At 39.7% G+C, this 20815-nt stretch overlaps 2 protein-coding genes across 2 annotated transcripts; one reads left to right on the top strand and one right to left on the bottom strand.

Annotated features, from left to right (window-relative positions):
- Positions 1-451: 451 nt before the first annotated feature.
- Positions 452-7803, bottom strand: nudt8 (nudix (nucleoside diphosphate linked moiety X)-type motif 8). Its single transcript, XM_033977633.2, has 5 exons — positions 7723-7803; positions 6262-7038; positions 4963-5095; positions 4116-4193; positions 452-1486 (listed from the first exon to the last, which is right to left on the bottom strand). The coding sequence occupies exons 2-5, from the start codon at positions 7035-7037 to the stop codon at positions 1301-1303; spliced, it is 1173 nt and encodes a 390-aa protein (XP_033833524.1). The 5' UTR covers position 7038; positions 7723-7803; the 3' UTR covers positions 452-1300.
- An 8-nt stretch (positions 7804-7811) lies between these two features.
- ftr86 (finTRIM family, member 86) lies at positions 7812-20659 on the top strand. The gene is given in 13 exon segments (XM_033976562.2): positions 7812-7936; positions 8549-8955; positions 8957-9094; positions 10222-10317; positions 10556-10789; positions 13725-13881; positions 15192-15263; positions 15341-15361; positions 15439-15465; positions 18989-19033; positions 19131-19196; positions 19312-19514; positions 19935-20659. Coding segments are annotated over 13 exon segments (1821 nt in total). The 5' UTR covers positions 7812-7917; the 3' UTR covers positions 20271-20659.
- Positions 20660-20815: the final 156 nt, after the last annotated feature.

Here is a 20815-nt window from a genome sequence, read left to right as displayed (position 1 = left end):
AGTAAGAGAACAATTTCTTTAAGGGGAAAATAAAGTCTACCAACCAACTTTTTGCCCATCTATATTATTAGCACTATTTAATTTAAATAGAAATACATTGCTTTCTGTAAATATTGTTAATGCCTTCAGATACATTGCCTGGCCAAAAAAAAGGTCACACAATCTAATTTTGGTTGGACCGCCTTTAACTTTGATTACAGCACACATTCGCTGTGGCATTGTTTTAATAAGATTCTACAGTGTCACAAGATTTATTTCCATCCAGTGTTGCATTAATTTTTTACCAAGATCTTGAATTGATGATGGTAGTCAGCTGACCTCATTCTCTGAGCACATACTGTTGCTGAACCTAGACCTGAGGAGGCTCGTATCCATTTGCTTAGTTAAATCCAGGTGGAGACTTTTTTTTTGGTCTGGCAGTGTATAATATCAAGAGCCCAAGGCAAAAGGAGGATAATAATAACTTTATTAAAGAACAGTGATGCAGTGACTATTAAAACATGTAATAAATGGTAATAAATAGGTTTAATGTTTGTAATTGGATTATGTAACTTTATCCATAATCCTGGACAAATTAAAAAATACTTTCCATAAGTAATGATACTATAAATACATAAAAATGGCTCAGAAAGTGCTTCAGCTGAAACTGGCTGTGTGTGTTGTGTATAGTAGGGCAGCACAATATCAGTGCAGGAAAGGATTAATAACCAAACAAACTATACTTTTAAATTATTAAAAAGTGAAAATGGGAATAATAAATGCTTTGATAATGTTATCAAAGACTTGGTTCACACTGTATTTGACTCTGGTTCTGAATATGGTTAAGCTCAGGTTCAGTCATTTTTAGTCCCACTGAAGTCTTGGTTTTGTCATAATTCAATGGCTTGTTTTGACCAGTAAAAAGTACCGGTATCTAAATTTTTTTAACTTGTTTAAAAGTGCACTATAACTTTTTAGTTTTGCTTGTCTCTGTGGAGACGTTATCATTTTGCCTGGAATGTTCCACAGTATAGCATTAAACTTGTCCATCTTGCATTTATCCAATTCCAGGTCTATTTATTGCTCAAAACCATCTTGAAAAACATGCGTTCTCACTGTGTTTCTCCACAGATCTGACATGTAACACGGCCTGTCTGTCTCCATGGAGATATAGTTAAATGGCAGTAGAACATTACAGGCAATAACGTCTCCTCCATAAAAGTTACATAGACCACCTTTAAGTACATCCATTGTTCAGATTATCATAGTTTTACCAATACTATGCAGCCCCACCAGCTCCCATTAGAGTAGTGCTTAGGTGTTATGGAGGACAGATGATTTTTAAAGTGTGTTCTAAGGCCACAGCGGTCAGGCCCCAGACTCGGTGTTTCCCGTTCCTGAAGACAGGCATAGTGTAGCCGTACTTGTCTCCAGTGCGAAAATGTGTGTAACCGCGATTCACAGGGTTACACAAGTGAGACAGGGACAGGGTGAAGATCTCCTCCACCTACAAAAACAAACAAACAATAACCAACTTAACAATAACTTAATCACCCAACCAAACCACTTCCCTTACAAAACACAATTATTTGAAGGGATAAGTCACTAATGTGGCAGAGAGCTCCTATAGGCATAGATGGGTAGGACTTAGGAACAGTTACTCAAATACATTTTCTACCTCTGAGTCGTTTTCAGACACCATACTTTTAGTTGAGTAATATTGTAATATTGTGCAACAGTGTAGTTCACACTTGTCCTGGCTTGGTCATGTTTGGTCCTGGTTTACCCCTAATGTAGACTTGGTTTGGGCCTGTTCTACAGTGCTGGCATAGTCATGGTCTAACCCAAGTCTAATTCCGGGTTTAATCCTACTTTAGACCTAATTTTCATGTGGCATGGCTACAAGTTGAAGCTTCATGCTGACAATTTTTAAATGTCACATTTTGTGCATTAGTTAATGTGTTGTCCTTCCAATTAGATAAACTTCAGATATTTTGTCCATTATATATATATATATATATATATATATATATATATATATTATATATATATATATATATATATATATATATACACATACATACACATACACATACACACACACCCCCACACACCGTAAATTTCGGACTACAGAGCGCACCTGAATATAAGCCGCACCAGCTAAATTTGAAGAGAAAATCAATTTTGTACATATATAAGCCGCACCTGAATATAAGCCGCAGGTTTTCATATTGTAACATGAGATATTTACACAGAAAGACAGTGCACCGACAGGCTTTTTTTTTAAACTGTGCCTGAAAATTGGCACCAACACGACATCAACACGGGATGAACACACCTGCAGGTTTAGAAAATAAAACTGCACCAACACGGAAAATCTGCTTTTATTTCCTCTGAAAACTTTTGTCGTCTTTTTACATTGACCACATTGGATTCATTGATGCCGAGCTTACGTGCAGTGGCTCTATTTTAGGGGTCGACAACCCGCAGCTCCGGAGCCGCATGCGCCTCTTTCAGCCTTATACTGCGGCTCTGCGTGGCTTGGGAAAATAAATTTTAAGTATTTAATTGAAGTGTATTTTATTTGCGTTAGCTCTTTTTTGTTGTAGTTTAAATTGGAAGATTATTAAAATAAAATTATATTTTCTTATTTTTCGTTGCTCAAAATAAGCGTCACACTCACGGAACAATGTTGAAAACAAACACCGCTCACGTCTCACAGACACAGACACTGACACAGACCTGCGTAAAGAGCCCTGATTTTCAGACGCTGTGCGCACAGGGGTCAGGAGCAACTTTCGCCCGTCCCTAATGACGCACTAATAAGCTCGTCCGTAGATGTATCATGAAAATCCTGCTGGAAATCGCTACAGAAATCTATTTGATGTAGTAGCAAGTATATTATCTGCTCTTGTCTCCGTGATGACTTTTCACGTATAACACATCAGACATGTCACCCAAAAGTACAGCCACAAGCGAGGGAAAATGAGCCAAAACAAAAGTCTTTGGAGAGCTTTTAACAAAGGGGAAAAGGCCAACTGAGGAGCCAGAAGAGGAGACTACGACCTCCAAGAAAAACAAAGATAAATTTAACAGACAATACCTACTTAAAATCTGGATTTGTCGCTACAGGTGACTCTCACGCACAGTCCGCTCTGCATAATATGCGGGAAAAGCAAATGAGGCAATGAAACCTTCAAAACTGCTTCGGCACATGGGATTAAACGATACGCTTTTAGAGTTTTTCTTTTTTTTTTTTTTTTAAAGAAACTGCGGAGCAGAGTAGACATAATCACATAATCAGCGCAGGGCTCACACTGATGCAGCGGTTTGGTGAGTTGTATTTTTTTATGCACTTAAGTTATTTTTGCCATATTTATCTGCCACGTGTAGAAGGCTTGTCCGTGAAAATAAAACCTACATTATTCCGTTACATTATTATTATTATTATTATTATTATTATTATACAGTGTTATCTTCATTTTAGATGTCAAAAAGTATTTGCAGCTCCTAGTGTTTTATTTTATGTGGAAAGTGGGTCCAAATGGCTCTTTGCGTGTTAAAGGTTGCCGACCCCTGCTCTATTTCCTTCTTTATCTTAAAAACTGCACCATAACCATTTCATGATGCGCAAAATGATCGTTCAAAATCAAAACTAGTGAATTCTTCAGAGCAGAATCTTTCCCCACGTCTGTCTCACTTTTACGTTTACAGCTAGAGAGCGCCCCCCAGGGGCCGTTATCCAGTAAAATTCCATAAATAAGTCGCCCTGCTGTATAGGCCACAGGGTTCAAAGCGTGGAAAAAAGTAGCGGCTTATAATCCGAAATGTACGGTGTATGTGTGTGTGTATGTATGTGGGGGTGGGTGTGTGTGTGTGTGTGTGTGTGGGGGTGTGTGGGGGTGTGTGTGTGTGTGTGTGTGGGTGTGTGTGTGTGTGTGGGGGGGGGGGGGTGTATAATATATATATATATATATATATATATATATATACACATATACACACACACACTTACTAAGAGTAAAGAAATATAAATAATTTCTACTTTGTATTTGAGTAATGTTATTTTCAAACTGTGTTCTTAATTTGTTTTCATTTAAAATGCAGGAATAAATAGAGTAGCTTCATGGCCGTACCTCCCCAGGGTTTGGTTTGAAGGACAGCTCCTCTAAAGGACCCAAGTTTGCAAGCACCGGAGCAACCATCATTCCAGTCTGTGAATACAAAGAAAGACAGGAGGAGTGTTAAGATTAGATTTCAGAAAGCTATCCATATATGCATGTTGTAACTGTCTGGGGTAAAATATAAATGTGTAATTTAATACTACTCTACCAAGCTTGAACATGTAATGCATAGAAACAGAGCTATAATTAGTTCTCAAATTGTTTATAGTAGCATGTGGAAATGTCAGCGTCAGTATCTAAAAAAACAGTGAGTTTGCTATGACACTACTGTATGTCCAATGAATCTCACTTTTTTAAGTTAAGGTTGAAGTGCTTATGAAAGGTCAGAAAAAATATATATAGTTAGTATGGTTATATTTAAGATTTTATTGAAACTCTTGCCTAGTTTTGTAATTTGAGTTTCATTTTCACACAGCAATATGACATTGATAGAGGTAATTCCATAACAATTACCTAGCAACTATAATGTTAACAAGGGACAAAACTAGTCTGAATGACACAATAGTTATGATTTGACATATAAAAATGTCTATTTTATTAAATCAATGTATAAAATTGAGTTCTTTGTGCATAATTTGTCTCTGCATTGCTCTTTAATGTACACTTTATTGTCCTCATAGGGGAATTTGTCCCATCCTTCAATGCCGATGAGGTTACACCTGTTAGGGACCCATCTCCAGATCTAGAGCTACGCTTGGTCAGGACTACCTTAGCTGGAGGACTTTACCTACAGTGCATGTTTTTGGTTTGTTTGGGATTTCTTTGTGTTGCATTTTGGAGAGTTGAAATTGTCATGTACCATCTCCCTGAGTGGCTTGAGGATGCCCCACACTTGCTCTGCTCCCACGTTTATGCCCAGCTCCTCTCTAGCCTCTCTCAGAGCTGTGGCCACCACGTCTTTGTCTGAAGGATCGCTCTTCCCTCCTGCAAAACTACAACAGACCACAAGAGATACGAGGGAACAGCTGCAACTACACACAGTCTGCAAAGAAATCTCTCAGCATTACTGCTCCATTTTTTGTACTCCACTCTGCACAACTGAATAATGCCCTAGTCAGACTAATGATATAATAAGAGGAAGAACAAGGCTAGCTACGTCACCCGGACCAGTGTTCAAGATCGAAGACACATCAGAATCAGAATCAGAAGACTTTTATTGCCATAGTCTGTGAACACAGTTCACAAACTAGAAACTTGCTTTGGTGAAAAAGTGCAACATAACCACACTGAATAAATACAAATACAAATAAGGGCAAAGCAGCCAATATGGGTTTCCTTCACAGGGTGGCTGGGCTAGAGATAGGGGGAGGAGCTCAGTCACATGGGTAGAGCTCAGAGTAGAGTCGCTGCTCCTACACGTGGAGAGGAGCCAGCTGAGGTGGCTCAGGCATCTGTTCAGGATTCCCCCTGGCCGCCTCCCTGGGGAGGTGTTTCGGGCATGTCCCACCGGGAGGAGGCCCCGGGGAAGACCCAGTACACGCTGGAGGGACTATGTCTCTCAGCTGGCCTGGCTATATGTTTAGGTCATAAAGTATGTTAGTGAGTGAGTTAGCTCAATATTTGGCATTTTTTTGGAATTTGTATGTAAAAAGGTAGATTAAACTCATGTTCATCTGCCTTTATATAAATACATTAGTACTTTTTGCATAAATAGCTATTTTGCATGAACATCTGTGCAGTTTTAGTCTTGTGAGTGCAGTTTGGGTCAGATACATCAAGATGCGTAATCGTTTTTAGAGCTTTTGCTTTTCCCATTTTTAGTCTACTAATTGATTGGCAGGACATGGTTTTAGTTGATTTTTTTTTGGTCAACAACAACCCTATTAGTTTGAACTTTTTTTTTTTAAATGATATGTGTAGGAAGGTATTCGTGTATTTTTTTTCTGGTTGGTTTGAAATAATTATATTATGTCCCAGAACATTATTTGATAAGGAAAAAAATGCATTTCTAAAAATGGGCCTTCCCACCATAATGTACATTATTCACACTGAGATGAATACGGAGGTAATAATAATAACAATAATATCATCACTATCATTATAATAATGTGTCTTTAGTTACATCTAAACACAAGCCTGTCTTTGTGTCACCTCTCACCTGACGTCTCCTTTGTGCCTGCCCTGCAGTGTACTGGAGCGCAGAGTGAATAGAAATGCTGGTTCTTCCTCCACACTGCAGAGACTGATCAAAACTGACGCCCATCTCGCCTGCTTCTTCCCCAAACTTAGACTGGGACCCTTCCGCACCTTCTCCACCTCGTAAAGTTTCAAGTTTGGTTCAAGAATCTGTCGACATCTTTGCTCATTCTCAGAAGATAGGCATTCTCTCCAAGCACAATCTTCCCTTGGGACTGTCTTGTAAACTTGTCTTGTTTGGTGAAATTTGTATGGTATAGGATGATGGTTAAAAATGCCAACTTTAGACACGGATGTGCTAAAATATCTTGTTAGGTTAGCTCTAGAACATAAACTGCTTGGTTTAAGGGGATCACAATAGGAGTAACAATGTTGTTGAATCCAGAGTTTTCTCCGAGATTGCACACAGTCTGTACAGTCATTGTTACCTCTCACTATAGTGCTTTTCCATTGTTTACGCTCCGTGTTTAAAAAGGTACCAGACACTTTGGGAGAGAAGTCACAAAATGGCTTGATATTTCTTGCATCTAAATCAAATAGTGAATGTCCTCCAAAACTGGATGTGAACATTTGAGATCTTATTTGAAGGCATCTTTTGGATTGTCTTTTCTTAAGGTTCTTAGGTCCATGTAAAGTAGCAACCGCATACTGGGACATGGCAGGGAGGTGAGACTCTCTCTGCTGTAACAGAGACCGCATGGGACAAGCCCAATTCAAGAACTGAAGGCCTCTGAACATCCTGTGGAAAGAGATAGATAAATAAAAAGAGATTTAGTATTGTATTAACAAACAGATCTGAAGACAAAGCACAAATTCACCAGTATGATTATGAGTATGGTTAATAATGGAGTCACAGTTACTGTACTGTACTGTACTATACTATACGGAATACACAGATGAAAATAATTAAAATGAAGGGGGTCACATGACATAAAGACAATAGCATAAATACATAACAAAAAACTGTGACACATGAGCTGCCATATCTAACACGTAGAATGTCGATTTTTATGCAGTGTGTTTAGATATTTTATTCCAGTGTAGTCTCAAAAGAAACATGAACAAACAGCGGTCCTAACAAGTTTGTCTGCATGGACAACAGCAACCACAATAAACTATGGGTTTATGTGTCCGTAAAAGTGTCAAGTTTGCACGCCTTATTCCTATGTATATCTTTAAAACATAATTTGTCATTATCATAATTCCAACTGTCACTTTACTCCACGGGCTACTTCACCGGTTAGCAAAACATCTAGCATAAAGCCGCAAAACATCGAGCATAAAGCCGCAAAACTCGTATTAAGACTGCTTTTACTGCGACTAAAGCCCAATTTGGAAGGGGGAGTAAACCTCTTGTGGAAATGGGTTAATGAACAACCTATCAACGAAATAAAAATGACATTAGAAAGAAAATAGTTCTCACCTTGAAAGTTGCGTAAACAGCAGCTGCTCCGGGCTCTGACCTGTTTCCGGTTGCCAGGAGTTAAGATGGCGTCCACTGGCGTCATGTGCAGTGCAGTTATGACGACGTGCCCATTCTTTTGGACGTGAGCTAACGTTTGCTAATGTTTTGTAATGTACTTATCATTTAGCTATTTAGGGATTATGTTATGTCATAATGCTGGGAATCCCCACTTGTAAGAACACGTTTTACCGATTTTTTCTGCTTGGGATGGTAGTTTGCCTGTTGCATATGATCTAAATGAGCAATTATTATAGCCAACACTATGCACTATGTCACTTTTTGTCAGCGGTTACACCGTCTGTTTGTCTTCATGGAGATGATAATGCTTTGCCTGGTCTGGAATTTTCCACAGTATGCCATTAAACCGATCTTCACCTTGGCAAACGTTGCGCTTCCAGGCCAAGTTACAGGTCAGATCTGCGAAGGTGTCCCTGCTCACAATAAGAATGCGTGTTTTTTCAATCTGTTTGTGGACAATCAAACCACCTGTAATGAAATAAATGCCAGATACTTTTAACCATACTGTGGAACATTCCAAGTGAAGCATTGTAAGCTTCTTCATGGAGACAAGTAGGGAGGATACACACCTTCACATACCGTGTTGCATGTGTGTTGTTGATTCAACACTGAATGGGGGTTTGTGTGGGAGGTGCCCTGAAACTCAGCTCAACCTGTTGGGCCAGCTCCACCCTGGCTCTGCTAGGTTCAGTTTTGAGCAGCATGTAATTTATGTCTTAATGCACTGAGATCATAACATCGTCATATTTTCATTAATTTTCTACAGGGCTTCTCTTGGACTTTTACAGAAGAAGCAATCTATTCCCAATGGCGTCACCTTGGACAGAAGAGGAGACTTTTACTTGCTCTGTATGTCTGGAAACCCTGAGGGACCCTGCCACTCTACCATGTGGTCACTCTTACTGCTTGGTCTGCATCCAAGACCACTGGGACAAGAAGGACAGCCAAGGCCAATACAGCTGTCCACAATGCAGGCAAGTCTTCAACCCACGACCATCACTGGCTAAAAGCACTCTTCTGGTGGAGGCAATGGAGAAATTAAGAACCAACAGTCTTAGACAAAAGGAGCCATCTAATGCTCCTCCATCTTTGCCCATTTACATGGATGTCCTGCCAGGAGATGGGCCGCAGCCTGGGTGTATCTACCCTCAACTGCCTCTCACTGTAGCCCCCCCGAATGTGCCCTGAACATAACCAACCTCTAGACCTGTTCTGTCATGAGGATAGAGAGTGTGTGTGTGCGTTGTGTCGTCAGTATGGACACAGGGGACATCGGGTGGTCCGACCTGGGGAGGAGAGGACACAGAGACAGGTAAGCAAAAGTACAAAAGCAATACAATGTTGATGCAATGGTAGATTAAAGGTTTATTGGTCAAAAATTGCTCTAAATGCATATCTCAATGTAGGAATGGGATAATAATTAATGTTGTTTGTCATGATAAAAAAGGTAGGGATTTTGTATAATTGTGATAATTAGGGTAATCACTATTATCCCAACAGATAGTGCAGAAAAAAGCCTTTTCTAGATTGTTCTCAATTATAAGAAAATATAATTATATAATTGTTTATTTATAATATTAAAATAATACAATAATAAACGTTAATATCAATTACATTTGTAACCTGTAATTTAAGAACAAATTATTTTGTCAATGATGACTTTTAATAGTTTTATTTGGTCATATGTTATTTTGAATGTGTGATCTAGCCTAATGTTGCCAATATAATCTGACAAAAGTTTTATTGTAGTTATCTGGACTGTAGATCATACGCATTTTACAAATGAATCAAAGCAGACGTCACCTCTGATGACACTCAATAGTTTATGTCATGTGGCAAAAATGTGGTTGTACCTGACAGTCTATCACAATGACTAAACATCACATGCATTTCAATGCAGAATAAACATTTGTAAGAAAACTGTAGGACAGTTGATGAGTTATATCACATATTTGTTCAATGGACTCCTGATCAGTGAGAGATATCTCATGTAGCCTGTTTATCCATTTGAGGGTTTGTTTTTTTTTGCCCTTTTCTGTCTACAGCACTGTTTTCACATGCATATACATTAAATACAATGGGTTTAAAGGTTCACTATGTAACTTTTCTGATTCCACTATCACTATCTACTTGTCTTTTTGGACATATTGTTTTTCCATGTTCCACAATATGGCCTTACAATGTTTCACCTCACATTTGTTCTATTATATTTCTCATTGTTGAAGATTGCCTCAATATCAGAGAGAGAAAGCGAGAAAGCATGCTTTGGATGAGAAAAGCAAGTGGCACTCTCCACCAGGAAAAATATGTAGTGTCCCTTTAAAGAAACCCATCTTTGCTTTAAATCTTTCTGAACTAATTTACGTGTAGAATATTATAATGAAGAATCTGCTCATGCTTTGATTCACCTAATTGTGATTGAGTGTTTTGGTTGTCCAGGATGAAGTTGTCCAAATGCAGCTAGAAGTTCAGCGTCATGTTCAACAGACGGAACGGGCTCTGAAGGAGATACCGTATATGGCCAAACATCTTAAGGTAGTAAATATAACGCGCTGTAGTATACCTGTTTCTCAAACTGAGGTACAGGTACTGTGGTGGTACTTGGCACCCTCTGCAGTATTGGAGATAAATCCATTTTTGCTATTAAGCTATTTTAGCTCAGTATTGTAAAATGTGAAATAATTATCCACATCCACAAGTTAAATAATAACCAAACCAACCAAAATAGACTATAATATGTCTTCTCATTTACTTTATATATTTTCCTGCCCAGGTCTTGGTCCAAGCCTTACAGATCGAGAATACAGATCTCTTCTCAGACCTCATCAAAGTGGTGAATGTGACAGGGACCCAGGTCGGGGAGGCGCTCGGTACCCACGAGACGTCCCTGGGTAGCTGGCTGGAGGGCAAGGTGCAGCGGATGGAGCAAGAGGTGGTACGGCTCCACTGGAGGAGTGAGGAGCTGCAGAGGCTGGCTGACATGCAGGACCACATCTGTTTTCTGAAGGTAAAGACCATACGCTCCACCCTTTTCCTGCCTCTGCAACAAGGGGTTGAACGACTTGGGAAAAATATCTGACTATTCTGACAAGCATTGCAGTTTGAGGTTCATATTTTAAACGTGACTGTAACAAACAGTCCATTTGTTACCAAGTTAACAGCACCTTTCTCTATATGCACTTTAAATTGCACGTACACTTTAATAGCACATAGCACTTTGAAAATTATTTGCACTTTAAAAAAATACAAATTAAAATTTTTTTACTTGCCGCCTGTGTCCTTGTGTCCAGGTATCAAAGAAGTTCCTGGGGAAACAAGCTCCCTTAAAAAGGTTCCGGGATAGGACCAAGGCAGGGAATGTGTAGAGGAAGCATGTTGGGCTTTTTAAATGGTTTATGGGTTTTAAGTATATTTGGTGTTTGGTTTTAGGGTTTATGTGTTTTAATATATAAAGTTTGGTTTGGTTTATTGGGTTGGTTTGGTTTTATGGAGGCTTGAGTTTTAAAGAGCTAATGTTATTTTTTAAACACCCCTATTAATTAACAGTAGTTTTATCTACCGGTATTTAGTGGGACAGGATAAAAGGCGCCTGAAACAATCATACCATGTTCTGCTGCTGGAGGAGATGCTGCTCCTCTAGCCCCCATTTGCACAATGCACTTTGCACTTGGATAACGTTACAGTGATTAGGAGAAATTAAATAAGGGTATGAAGTGACAAACTTATACAAAAATCACATGTATTTCAGAACATGTGAATCTTGTTCAAAAGTGCACACAGGATATTTTGTTGGTTGTGGAGGAAATTATGGTATCTCAAAAATTGCAGCCTTTGTGATTTGTTAACTGTCCATTGAAATAGCTTTTTGGATTTATTGCGATAATTCTTGCAGCCAAAAAGACCATAAATCATGTTTTCCCCTCCTCCTGCTGATGTCCATCCATTTTCTTCCGCTTATCTGGAAACGGGTCGCAGGGGCAGCAGTCTAAGCAGAGACTCCCAGTCTTCCCTCACCTCAGATATGTCTTCCAGCTCCTCTGGCCAGCCGAGAGACATAATCCCTCCAGCGTGTCCTGGGTCTCACCCGGGCGGGAGCTAATTCCGGTGGGACTTGCCCGGGACATGCCCGGAACACCTCCCCAGGGAGGCATCCAGGGGCCATCTGTAACAGATGTCTGAGCCACCTCAGCTTGCTCCTCTCGACGTGGAGGAGCAGCGGCTCTACTCTGAGCTCCTCCCATGTGACCGAGCTCCTCACCCACCCATTACCCATCTAATCTTTACTATGTTTTAGGGTGATCAATTACCATCTGTCCAGGGACTACAGATGAAAAATAGCCTGTCTGGCTCATTCTGGGGCATTTACAGAGATGTTACTTAATGTACATTGTCCCTGTCAAATAAACTACATACATACACCCTGCGGGGGAAACTCATTTTGGCAGCTTGTATTTGCAATCTTGTCCTTTCGGTCATTACCCAGAGCTCATGAACATAGGTTGAATGGTAAATCAAGAGCCACCGTTTCCCAGTCGAGAACCATGGCCTCAGATTTGGAGGAGCTGATTCTCATCCCAGCCGGTTCACACTGGGCCACCACCATGGTCTTCCAGTCCAACGGTACTTTCCCGGACTGCCACGCGATGTCACAGAGAAGTGTCAACCAAGACAGCCTCAAAACATCCAGAGATATAAGGTATTCCAAACGGATCTTGTCCAACCCCGGAGCCTTGCCATGAGGAGCTTGCCAACCACCTCAGTGACTTCAGCCAGGGTGATGGACAAGTCCAGCTCCAGGTCCCCAGTCTCTGCTTCCTCCTCGAAAGACTTGACGTTGGGATTGAGGAGATCCTCAAAGTATTCGTTCCACCGCCCGACAACATCCCTGATCGAGGTTAGCAGCTCTCCGCCCGCACTGTAAACCGTGTTGATTCACTGCTTCTCCCTCCTCCGTGGCCTCCCTAAACTCCTCCCAAACCCAAGCTTTTGCCTCTGTGACCACACGGGCTGCAGCACGCTTGGCGAAGCTATGCGTGGAGTTGAAGCAGACTATATCTAGTTGCTAAACACTCGACCTCCCACACAAGCTCAGGCTCCTTCCCCCCAGTGAGGTGACATTCCCTGCCACTGCACTCTTCACTACACTGATTGAAGTAGACTACATTACTTTGTTTATGGCTCAGGGTTTTGTCCTTTGGGTGAACCAGTTTCTGTCTTAAGTTGTTTGAGATTCCAGTCTATTTCAAACCCACAAACTGTCTGAAAATTCTCTGAAGTTTTTCAGACACACCCGCTGAGTAAGGAATATTTACTCCTTTCCTTCTAGGTTCAACTTCCCTCTTGTCCTGTTTTTTAGCTCTCTTAGACCTATTGAAGGCCCATTTTGGATATCCACAAGCCGAGAGGGCTTTCTCCATGTGTTGCTCCTCCTTCATTTTTCCCTCTGTGTTATGGGCACCACTTGAGCTCTGTGTTGTAGAGTACGTACTATAACTCAGTTTGTGCTGCCATGGATGGTGTGAATCAGACAGCAGGTATTGGTCAGTGTCTGTGTGAGTTTCTTGAAGACTTCTACCTGGAGACACCAATCCTCTGCTATTGTTACTGCACAATCTAAAAAGGCCAGTTTGTTCTCCTTGGCCTCTTCCTGTGTGAACTTGATGTTTGGATCCAGAGCATTAATAGTCAACTAATGGGGAAAAACAATCACTGATTAGTTTGACTACTGTAATTAGGACTAGCCTTTATTTCAGAACATGTTTGTAGGGGTCTAAAATTCCAGGCCTATTTATTTGCTCTTTGCTTAGTGGATCATTCTGTAGTGCTACTGTGGCTGTTTATATCCTCTGGTATCCTTATTTCATAATATCTTAAAAACAGTGCAGTCAATTATGATGCACTCTTGATTGTTCAGGTTTGGAGGTAAATTTTTTGTTTTATAGAACTTCTTCCTGGTGGAACCGCTGGGCCATACTGATGCTGAGCTTGGTCTTGGGCACCAGGAAGCAGTTGTGAGTTCAGTTCGTTCAGCCCTGAAAGAACTACAAGTGTCCATTGAAGACCAGTGTAAAGCCGCTGTCACCAAGATCCAGGCTATAGGTACATATTTGTAATTTTACTGTATAACTGTCATATTTTACTATGCTTTTGGAGGGCTAATAAGTGAAAATCATTGACAATTTATACAGTCTTTACAGACATTGTTTACAATATTTCTATAAAGCTACTGCTTGTTTCCATAGAATTCTTGTTTGTCTATAATATTCCACAGTATGGCATAAAATGTACTGTAGCTTTCTGGCGTAAGGAAACACGCAGAATTTATTTTCTGAACACTAGGGCTACTCTAGGCCGTAACTCATGCCAAAACGACAACAAAACAGCAGTCTGAACTTACTAGAGCCGGTCTCCAAAACAGACTGAACACTGATGAATAGAATCTTCACATCAACCAAATGTAACATACAAAAACAGTTACATTAACAACAACACATAAACAGTTGGAAGAACAACAAAAGCTATCAACTTTGAACTAAACGGAAAATATCAGGTTATTAGAGTACATCTCTCAATGGAGAACATTTTCAAGTATGTTTTTGACATACCACCTCCAGAAAGTTACACGGTTTTGCTTTAAGTAATTTTTTTTTTGTTTCTTTTGTTTTTCATAATAACTAATTATATATATATATATATATATATATATCTCCAAATGCATCCAAGATCATCCCACCGTATTGATGGATAGATGCTTTATTACAGGGGTGGGATTTAATATAATTCTTCTTCCCACTCCATTTCAAGCTTAAATAAGAAAAAATATGTGAAAAGTGCATTAAGTGTACTTGGATACATGCCTTCATTAATCTGCTCGAAATGAATAAATAAAATAATCCCTTAGGAGGACACTAAAATGCCGTGGACTCATATACAAACTATATGTGCACAAATGAACACCAACAGAAAAAGACACCAGACACAACTCTGTTCCAGACCCGCTGTAAGAAGTTGTAACAAGTAAGTTTTTGAGGTGTTCAACACCCTCATCACCATTCACTCACTAAAAGACTTTTCAGTTCATTTAAAATGCTGTGGAAAGGATGGTCTGTATGAGAAAGAACAGTTCAAAGTTTGGTCCTCGTCCTTTTTTCCATTATAATGTCCACTACTCCGGCTTTTTTAATCAGCTTGTTTAGTGTTTGTCCTCCATGATGATGCTCCCACCCCAACACAGTACAGCATAAAACAGGACACTGGCCACAATGCTTTGATAGAAGTCAGTCAAGTTTCACTGTCTGATTGCTAGATATTAATTGTAATTCACTTAAAATTAAGCCAAAGCAGAATTATATCTTTGATAATTGTATGTTGCTATATTAAAATGGCCATTGGCATACATTTTGGTGCAGTGAACAATGAAGCTCCAACTTCAGAAACCAACTATGAACCAGCAACAGTTCACAATGGGACACAGAACAGGGGTAGGTAAAGCATCGCAAACTGTAAAAATGTTTTTTCTGGGTATTAAATTTCACTCCTAAGTCTTCTTGTTTTTCAGTTTATGAAACAGTCCTTCCAGGTAAGTTACTTGTAAACTTACACATCTCACTGTACATTATAGCAGGCATCTGTTACATGTCTCTTCATATTTTACAGGTCCTGTGGCACCCACTGTTCCTCAAGGTAAAAAGTAACTCATACTTGTTGGGTTCATATACAGTGGGTACAGAAAGTATCCAGATCCCCTTATTTTTTTCACTCTTTATTATTTTTCAGCCATTTGCTAAAATCATTTAAGTATTTTTTCCCTCATGATGTACACACAGCACCCCATATTGACAGAGAAACATGAAATTGTTGACATTTTTGCAGATTTATTAAAAAAAGAAAAACTGAAGTATCACATGGCCATAAGTATTCAGACCCTTTGCTGTGACCCTCATATATTTAACTTGGGTTCTGTCCATTTCTTCTGATCATCCTTGAGATGGTTATACACCTGCATTGGAGTCCAACTGTGTTTGATTATACTGATTGGATTTGATTAAGAAGGCCACACACCTGTCTATATAAAACCTTATAGCTCACAGTAAGCTCTTCAGGAAGTTCCTTTGACCTCATGATTCTCATTTGCTCTGACATGCAGAGACAGAATTGTGGCAAGGCACAGATCTGGCCAAAGGTTCCAAAAAATGTCTGGTGCACTTAAGGTTCCTAAGAGCGCAGTGGTCTCAATAATCCTTAAATGGAAGACTTTTGGGACAACCAGAACCCTTCCTAAAGCTGGCTGTCCGGCCAAACTGAGCAATCGGGGAGAAGAGGTAAAGAAGAACCTAAAGATCACTGTGGCTGAGCTCCAGAGATGCAGTCGGGAGATGGGAGAAAGTTCTAGAAAACCAACCATCACTGCAGCCCTCCACCAGTCGGGGCTTTATGGCAAAGTGGCCCAACGGAAGTCTCTCCAAGTGCAAGACACATGAAAGCTTGCATGGAGTTTACTAAAAAACACCTGAAAGGTGAGCAATAAGATTCTCTGGTCTAATGAGACCAAGATAGAACTTTTTGGCCTTAATTCTAAGCGGATTGTGTGGAGAAAACCAGGCACTGCTCATCACCTGTCCAGTACAGTCCCAACAGTGAAGAATGGTGGTGACAGTATCATGCTGTGGGGGTGTTTTTAGCTGCAGGGGCAGTGCGACTGGTTGCAATTGAAGGAAAGATGAATGCGGCCAAGTACATGGATCAGGATTATTCTGGACGAAAACCTTCTTCAGAGTGCTCAGGACCTCAGACTGAGCTAAAGGTTCACCTTCCAACAAGACAATGACCCTAAGCACACAGCTAAAATAATGAAGGAGTGGCTTCAGGACAACTCTGACTGTTCTTGAATGGCCGAGCTAGAGCCCTGACTTAAACCCAATTGAGCATCTCTGGAGAGACCTGAAAATGGCTGTCCACCAACGTTCACCATCCAACCTGACAGAACTGGAGAGGATCTGCAGAGGATCCCCAAATCCAGGTGTGAAAAACTTGTTGCATCATTCCTAAAAAAACTCATGGCTGTATTATCTCAAAAGGGTGCTTCTACTAAATACTCAAAGGGTCTGAATATGTATGGCCATGTGATATTTCAGTTTTTCTTTAATGATTCTGCAAAAATGTAAACAATTTTTGTTAAAAATAATAACTTAAATGATTTTAGCAAATACCTGTAATATACAGACATGGACAAAATTGTTGGTATCCTTTGGTTAATGAAAGGAAAACTCACAATGGTCACAGAAATAACTTGAATCTGACAAAAGTAATAATAAATAAAAGTTCCATGAAACTTAATCAATGAAAGTCAGACATTGCTTTTCAACCATGCTTCAACAGAATTATTAAAAAAAAAAAATAAACTCATGAAACATGACTGGAAAAAAATGATGGTACCCTTAACTTAATATTTTGTTGCACAACCTTTTGAGGCAATCGCTGCAATCAAACGATGCCTGTAACTGACTTCTGCACCTCTCAGCAGGTATTTTGGCCCACTCCTCATGAGCAAACTGCTCCAGTTGTCTTAGGTTTGAAGGGTGCCTTTTCCGGCATGTTTCAGCTCCTTCCAAAGATGCTCAATAGGATTTAGGTCAGGGCTCATAGAAGGGTCACTTTAGAATAGTCCAATGTTTTCCTCTTTAGCTGTGTGTTTTGGATCATTGGCCTGTTGCAAGACCCATGACCTGCGACTGAGACCAAGCTTTCTGACACTGGCCAGCACATTTCACTCTAGAATCCCTTGATGGTCTTTAGATTTCATTGTACCCTGCACCGATTCAAGACACCCTGTGCCAGATGCAGCAAAGCAGCCCCAGATCATAACGGCCCTCCTCCATGTTTCACAGTAGGGACAGTGTTCTTTTCTTGATATGCTTCATCTGAACATAGAGCTGATGTGCCTTGGCACAAAGGTCCATTTTTGACTCATCTGTCCATAGGACATTCTCCCAGAAACTTTGTGGCTTGGCAAATTCCAATCAGGCTTTTTTATGATTTGTTTTCCACAATGGTGTCCTCCTTGGTCGTCTCCCATAAAGTCCACTTTGGCTCAAACAACGACGTATGGTGCGATATGACAACTTTAATCTCTTTAGAAGTTTTTCTGGGTTCTTTTGTTACCATTCGTATTATCCGTCTCTTTGATTTGTCATCAATTTTCCTCTTGCGGCCACATCCACGTCCAATTTCTGAATAATATATGCAACTGTAGTCATAGGAACATCAAGCTGCTTGGCGATGGTCTTATAGCCTTTACCTTTAACATGCTTGCCTATAATTTTTCTTATCTCCTGAGACAACATGGACCAGAGGAAGCAAAGGAAAGAGTTGAGTGTGGTACACACCATGCCACCAAACAGCACAGTGACTACCTGTAGCCCTATATATAGGCCCACAGACTGATCTACAAGATTGTAGACGCCTGTGATGCTAATCAGTGGACACACTTTGTATTAACATGTCCCTTTGGTCACATTATTTTCAGTCTTTTCTAGGGGTACCATCATTTTGTCCAGGCCTCTTTCATTAGTTTATTTTTTTAAATAATTCTGTTGAAGCATGATTGAAAAGCAATGTCTGACTTTCATTGCTTAAATTTCATAGAATTTTCATTTATTACTTTTGTCAGATTCAAGTTATTTCTGTAACAATTGTGAATTTTTCTTTCATTAACCGAAGGATACCAACAATTTTGTCCACGTGTGTAAGAGAGAAAAATTTAAGGGGGTCTGAATACTTTCCGTACCCACTGTATTATGTTTTAGTTTTTTTTCTTGGTTAATTCAATAAAACTTTTCTGAGCATCCAAGTTTCGAAAACAGTGCATGATTCAGTTCAATTCAAGTTCATTTATATAGCACATTTAAAACAACTTCAGCTGACCAAAGTGCTTCATGTAAAAGTAAAAAAAAACAAACAAAGAAATGTATATAGCTACAAAGAAACATATAGATAACACGATGCATAGGAAAAACAACAATAAAATAGAAAGATATCCTCTATAGCTAGTATTAAATGCCAGGAAGAAGAGGTGGGTGATTACTTATGCATGAATCAAATGAAATGCAGGAAGGAAAACTATTATAACATGGCTTTAACCTCATAAAAGGTACATTTATGTGATAGATCCCCTAAAAATCTTTGTTTTTATTTTTTTATTGTGTAGTTGAAGCCTCAGCACCTCCTCCTCCACTCCCTCTGCGACTCCCAGGTAAAGTACATCTTGCCCCTTTTATTTAAAATCCCAGACTTGGTCATATACCGCATGAACCTCTTATGGACTCCTGTCTAATCCTGTCCTATACTAGTTGTGACTGTAGCTGCAGTGGGGCCTGTAAGCCTTGAACCCAAGACTAGAGATGAAATGCTGAAATGTGAGTTAATATATGTATACCCTTGTATATAATAATAATAATAATAATAATAAAAGCATGTTAACCTCTAGTGGTGCTAAGCAGTTACCTTTTTTAATTTTGTATTCTTTTTCAGACCGTTTTGTTCCCACGATGGACCTCAACACTGCATATCGTCATGTCCAACTCTTAGACGGTGGTCGGAAAGCCACACTTAAAGCTGAAAACATGAACTATCGTGAACATCCAGAACGCTTCCAGTTTTGGAGACAGGTCCTATGCAGAGAGGCCCTGGGAGGTAGCCCGTACTACTGGGAGGTGGAGTGGACAGGGACCAAAGTAAGTTCAGAAGTTATTATAATAGCGTTATGGTATACCTTTGACTTGGTACTTCTTTATAGAATAGATAAAGATGGGGACAATTTACGCACAAGGAAGGCATTTTCTGACATTAACAAAATAAAGGTGTTTTTATTTTTATTTTGTATCAGTATAATCATAACAAGTTTTGGGCCTTGTTAACATTATAGTTTAGGTAACAGTTATAGAAATACCACTACATATGTACTATCCACTGCTCATGTAATTTGGATGTCAAATTATAAACTTCAACAAAATGAAAAAAAAACAACAACTTGGTAGACCTAGTAAAATGTTAAATATAATTATGTTTGTATACAGTGTTTTAGTGAAATGAGTAGTCTAACCTGTCATATGCACTTTAAATATCTGACTATTGCACACTTTATCCTCCTTTAGGTGACTATTGGTGTGGCCTATAAGGAGATGGACCGTGGGAGCGCTGACGACAGGAGCAGACTAGGACATAACCCTGAATCTTGGAGCCTGTACTGGTCTGGGAATGGATTTTCATTTTGGCACAGTAATCAGGAGAAACTTTTGGGCTCTCCCAAAGCCAAGCGGGTTGGGGTGTATTTGGATCAACACGCGGGGGTCTTGGCCTTTTACAGGGTCACTAAAAACCAGGCTGATCTCATCCACAGACACCAGGTGGACTTCACTGGACCACTGTACCCAGGGTTTAGGTTCTGGGCTGGGGTAGGCGCTACAATCACTATCTGTGACCTGGACTAAGGGCATATCTACTGAACGCATGTGTTTATTTTCATCTAATACGCTTAATTAATGGACAAACTGATGTATGGCTGCCTTTTATACTGAAATATACAACCACCCCATAAAGACGTGTCATTATTTTCCAGTGAAAGGACCTTAGCATTTCTAGTTTTCCAATTGAAGGTTATTTGAGAAAGATGAAGTGTCACCGTGTAACTTTCATAGAATAGACTTAAATAAACCATGCATTTTTCATTTTGGATGTTTTTTTACAGGGAAAAAACTCAAATCCTAATTATGTTCAGACTTGCATCTCCACACAGCTGACTCTTATGTGGCCTGAAAGAGGGCCTCCTCCTCCTTCTTTCCATGGAAATGTTTCTTTGATCATAATGGCATTAAACACGTCTGTCACCAGAAACCATTGATGGCATTGTGCATTGATTCAATTTTTTTAAATACTATAGTTGGTGTATCAGAGGGACAGATCTTTCATGATCATAGCCTGTATACAAAATAAATTCATGGTTGCACTGTATTCTGAGATTGTGATCCTTTCATTG

This window comes from Periophthalmus magnuspinnatus, chromosome 13, assembly GCF_009829125.3.
Source record: "Periophthalmus magnuspinnatus isolate fPerMag1 chromosome 13, fPerMag1.2.pri, whole genome shotgun sequence".
NCBI classification, from domain to species: domain Eukaryota; kingdom Metazoa; phylum Chordata; class Actinopteri; order Gobiiformes; family Gobiidae; genus Periophthalmus; species Periophthalmus magnuspinnatus.
Note: the sequence above shows the minus strand (reverse complement) of the source record. Positions and strands in the feature narration are given on the sequence as shown.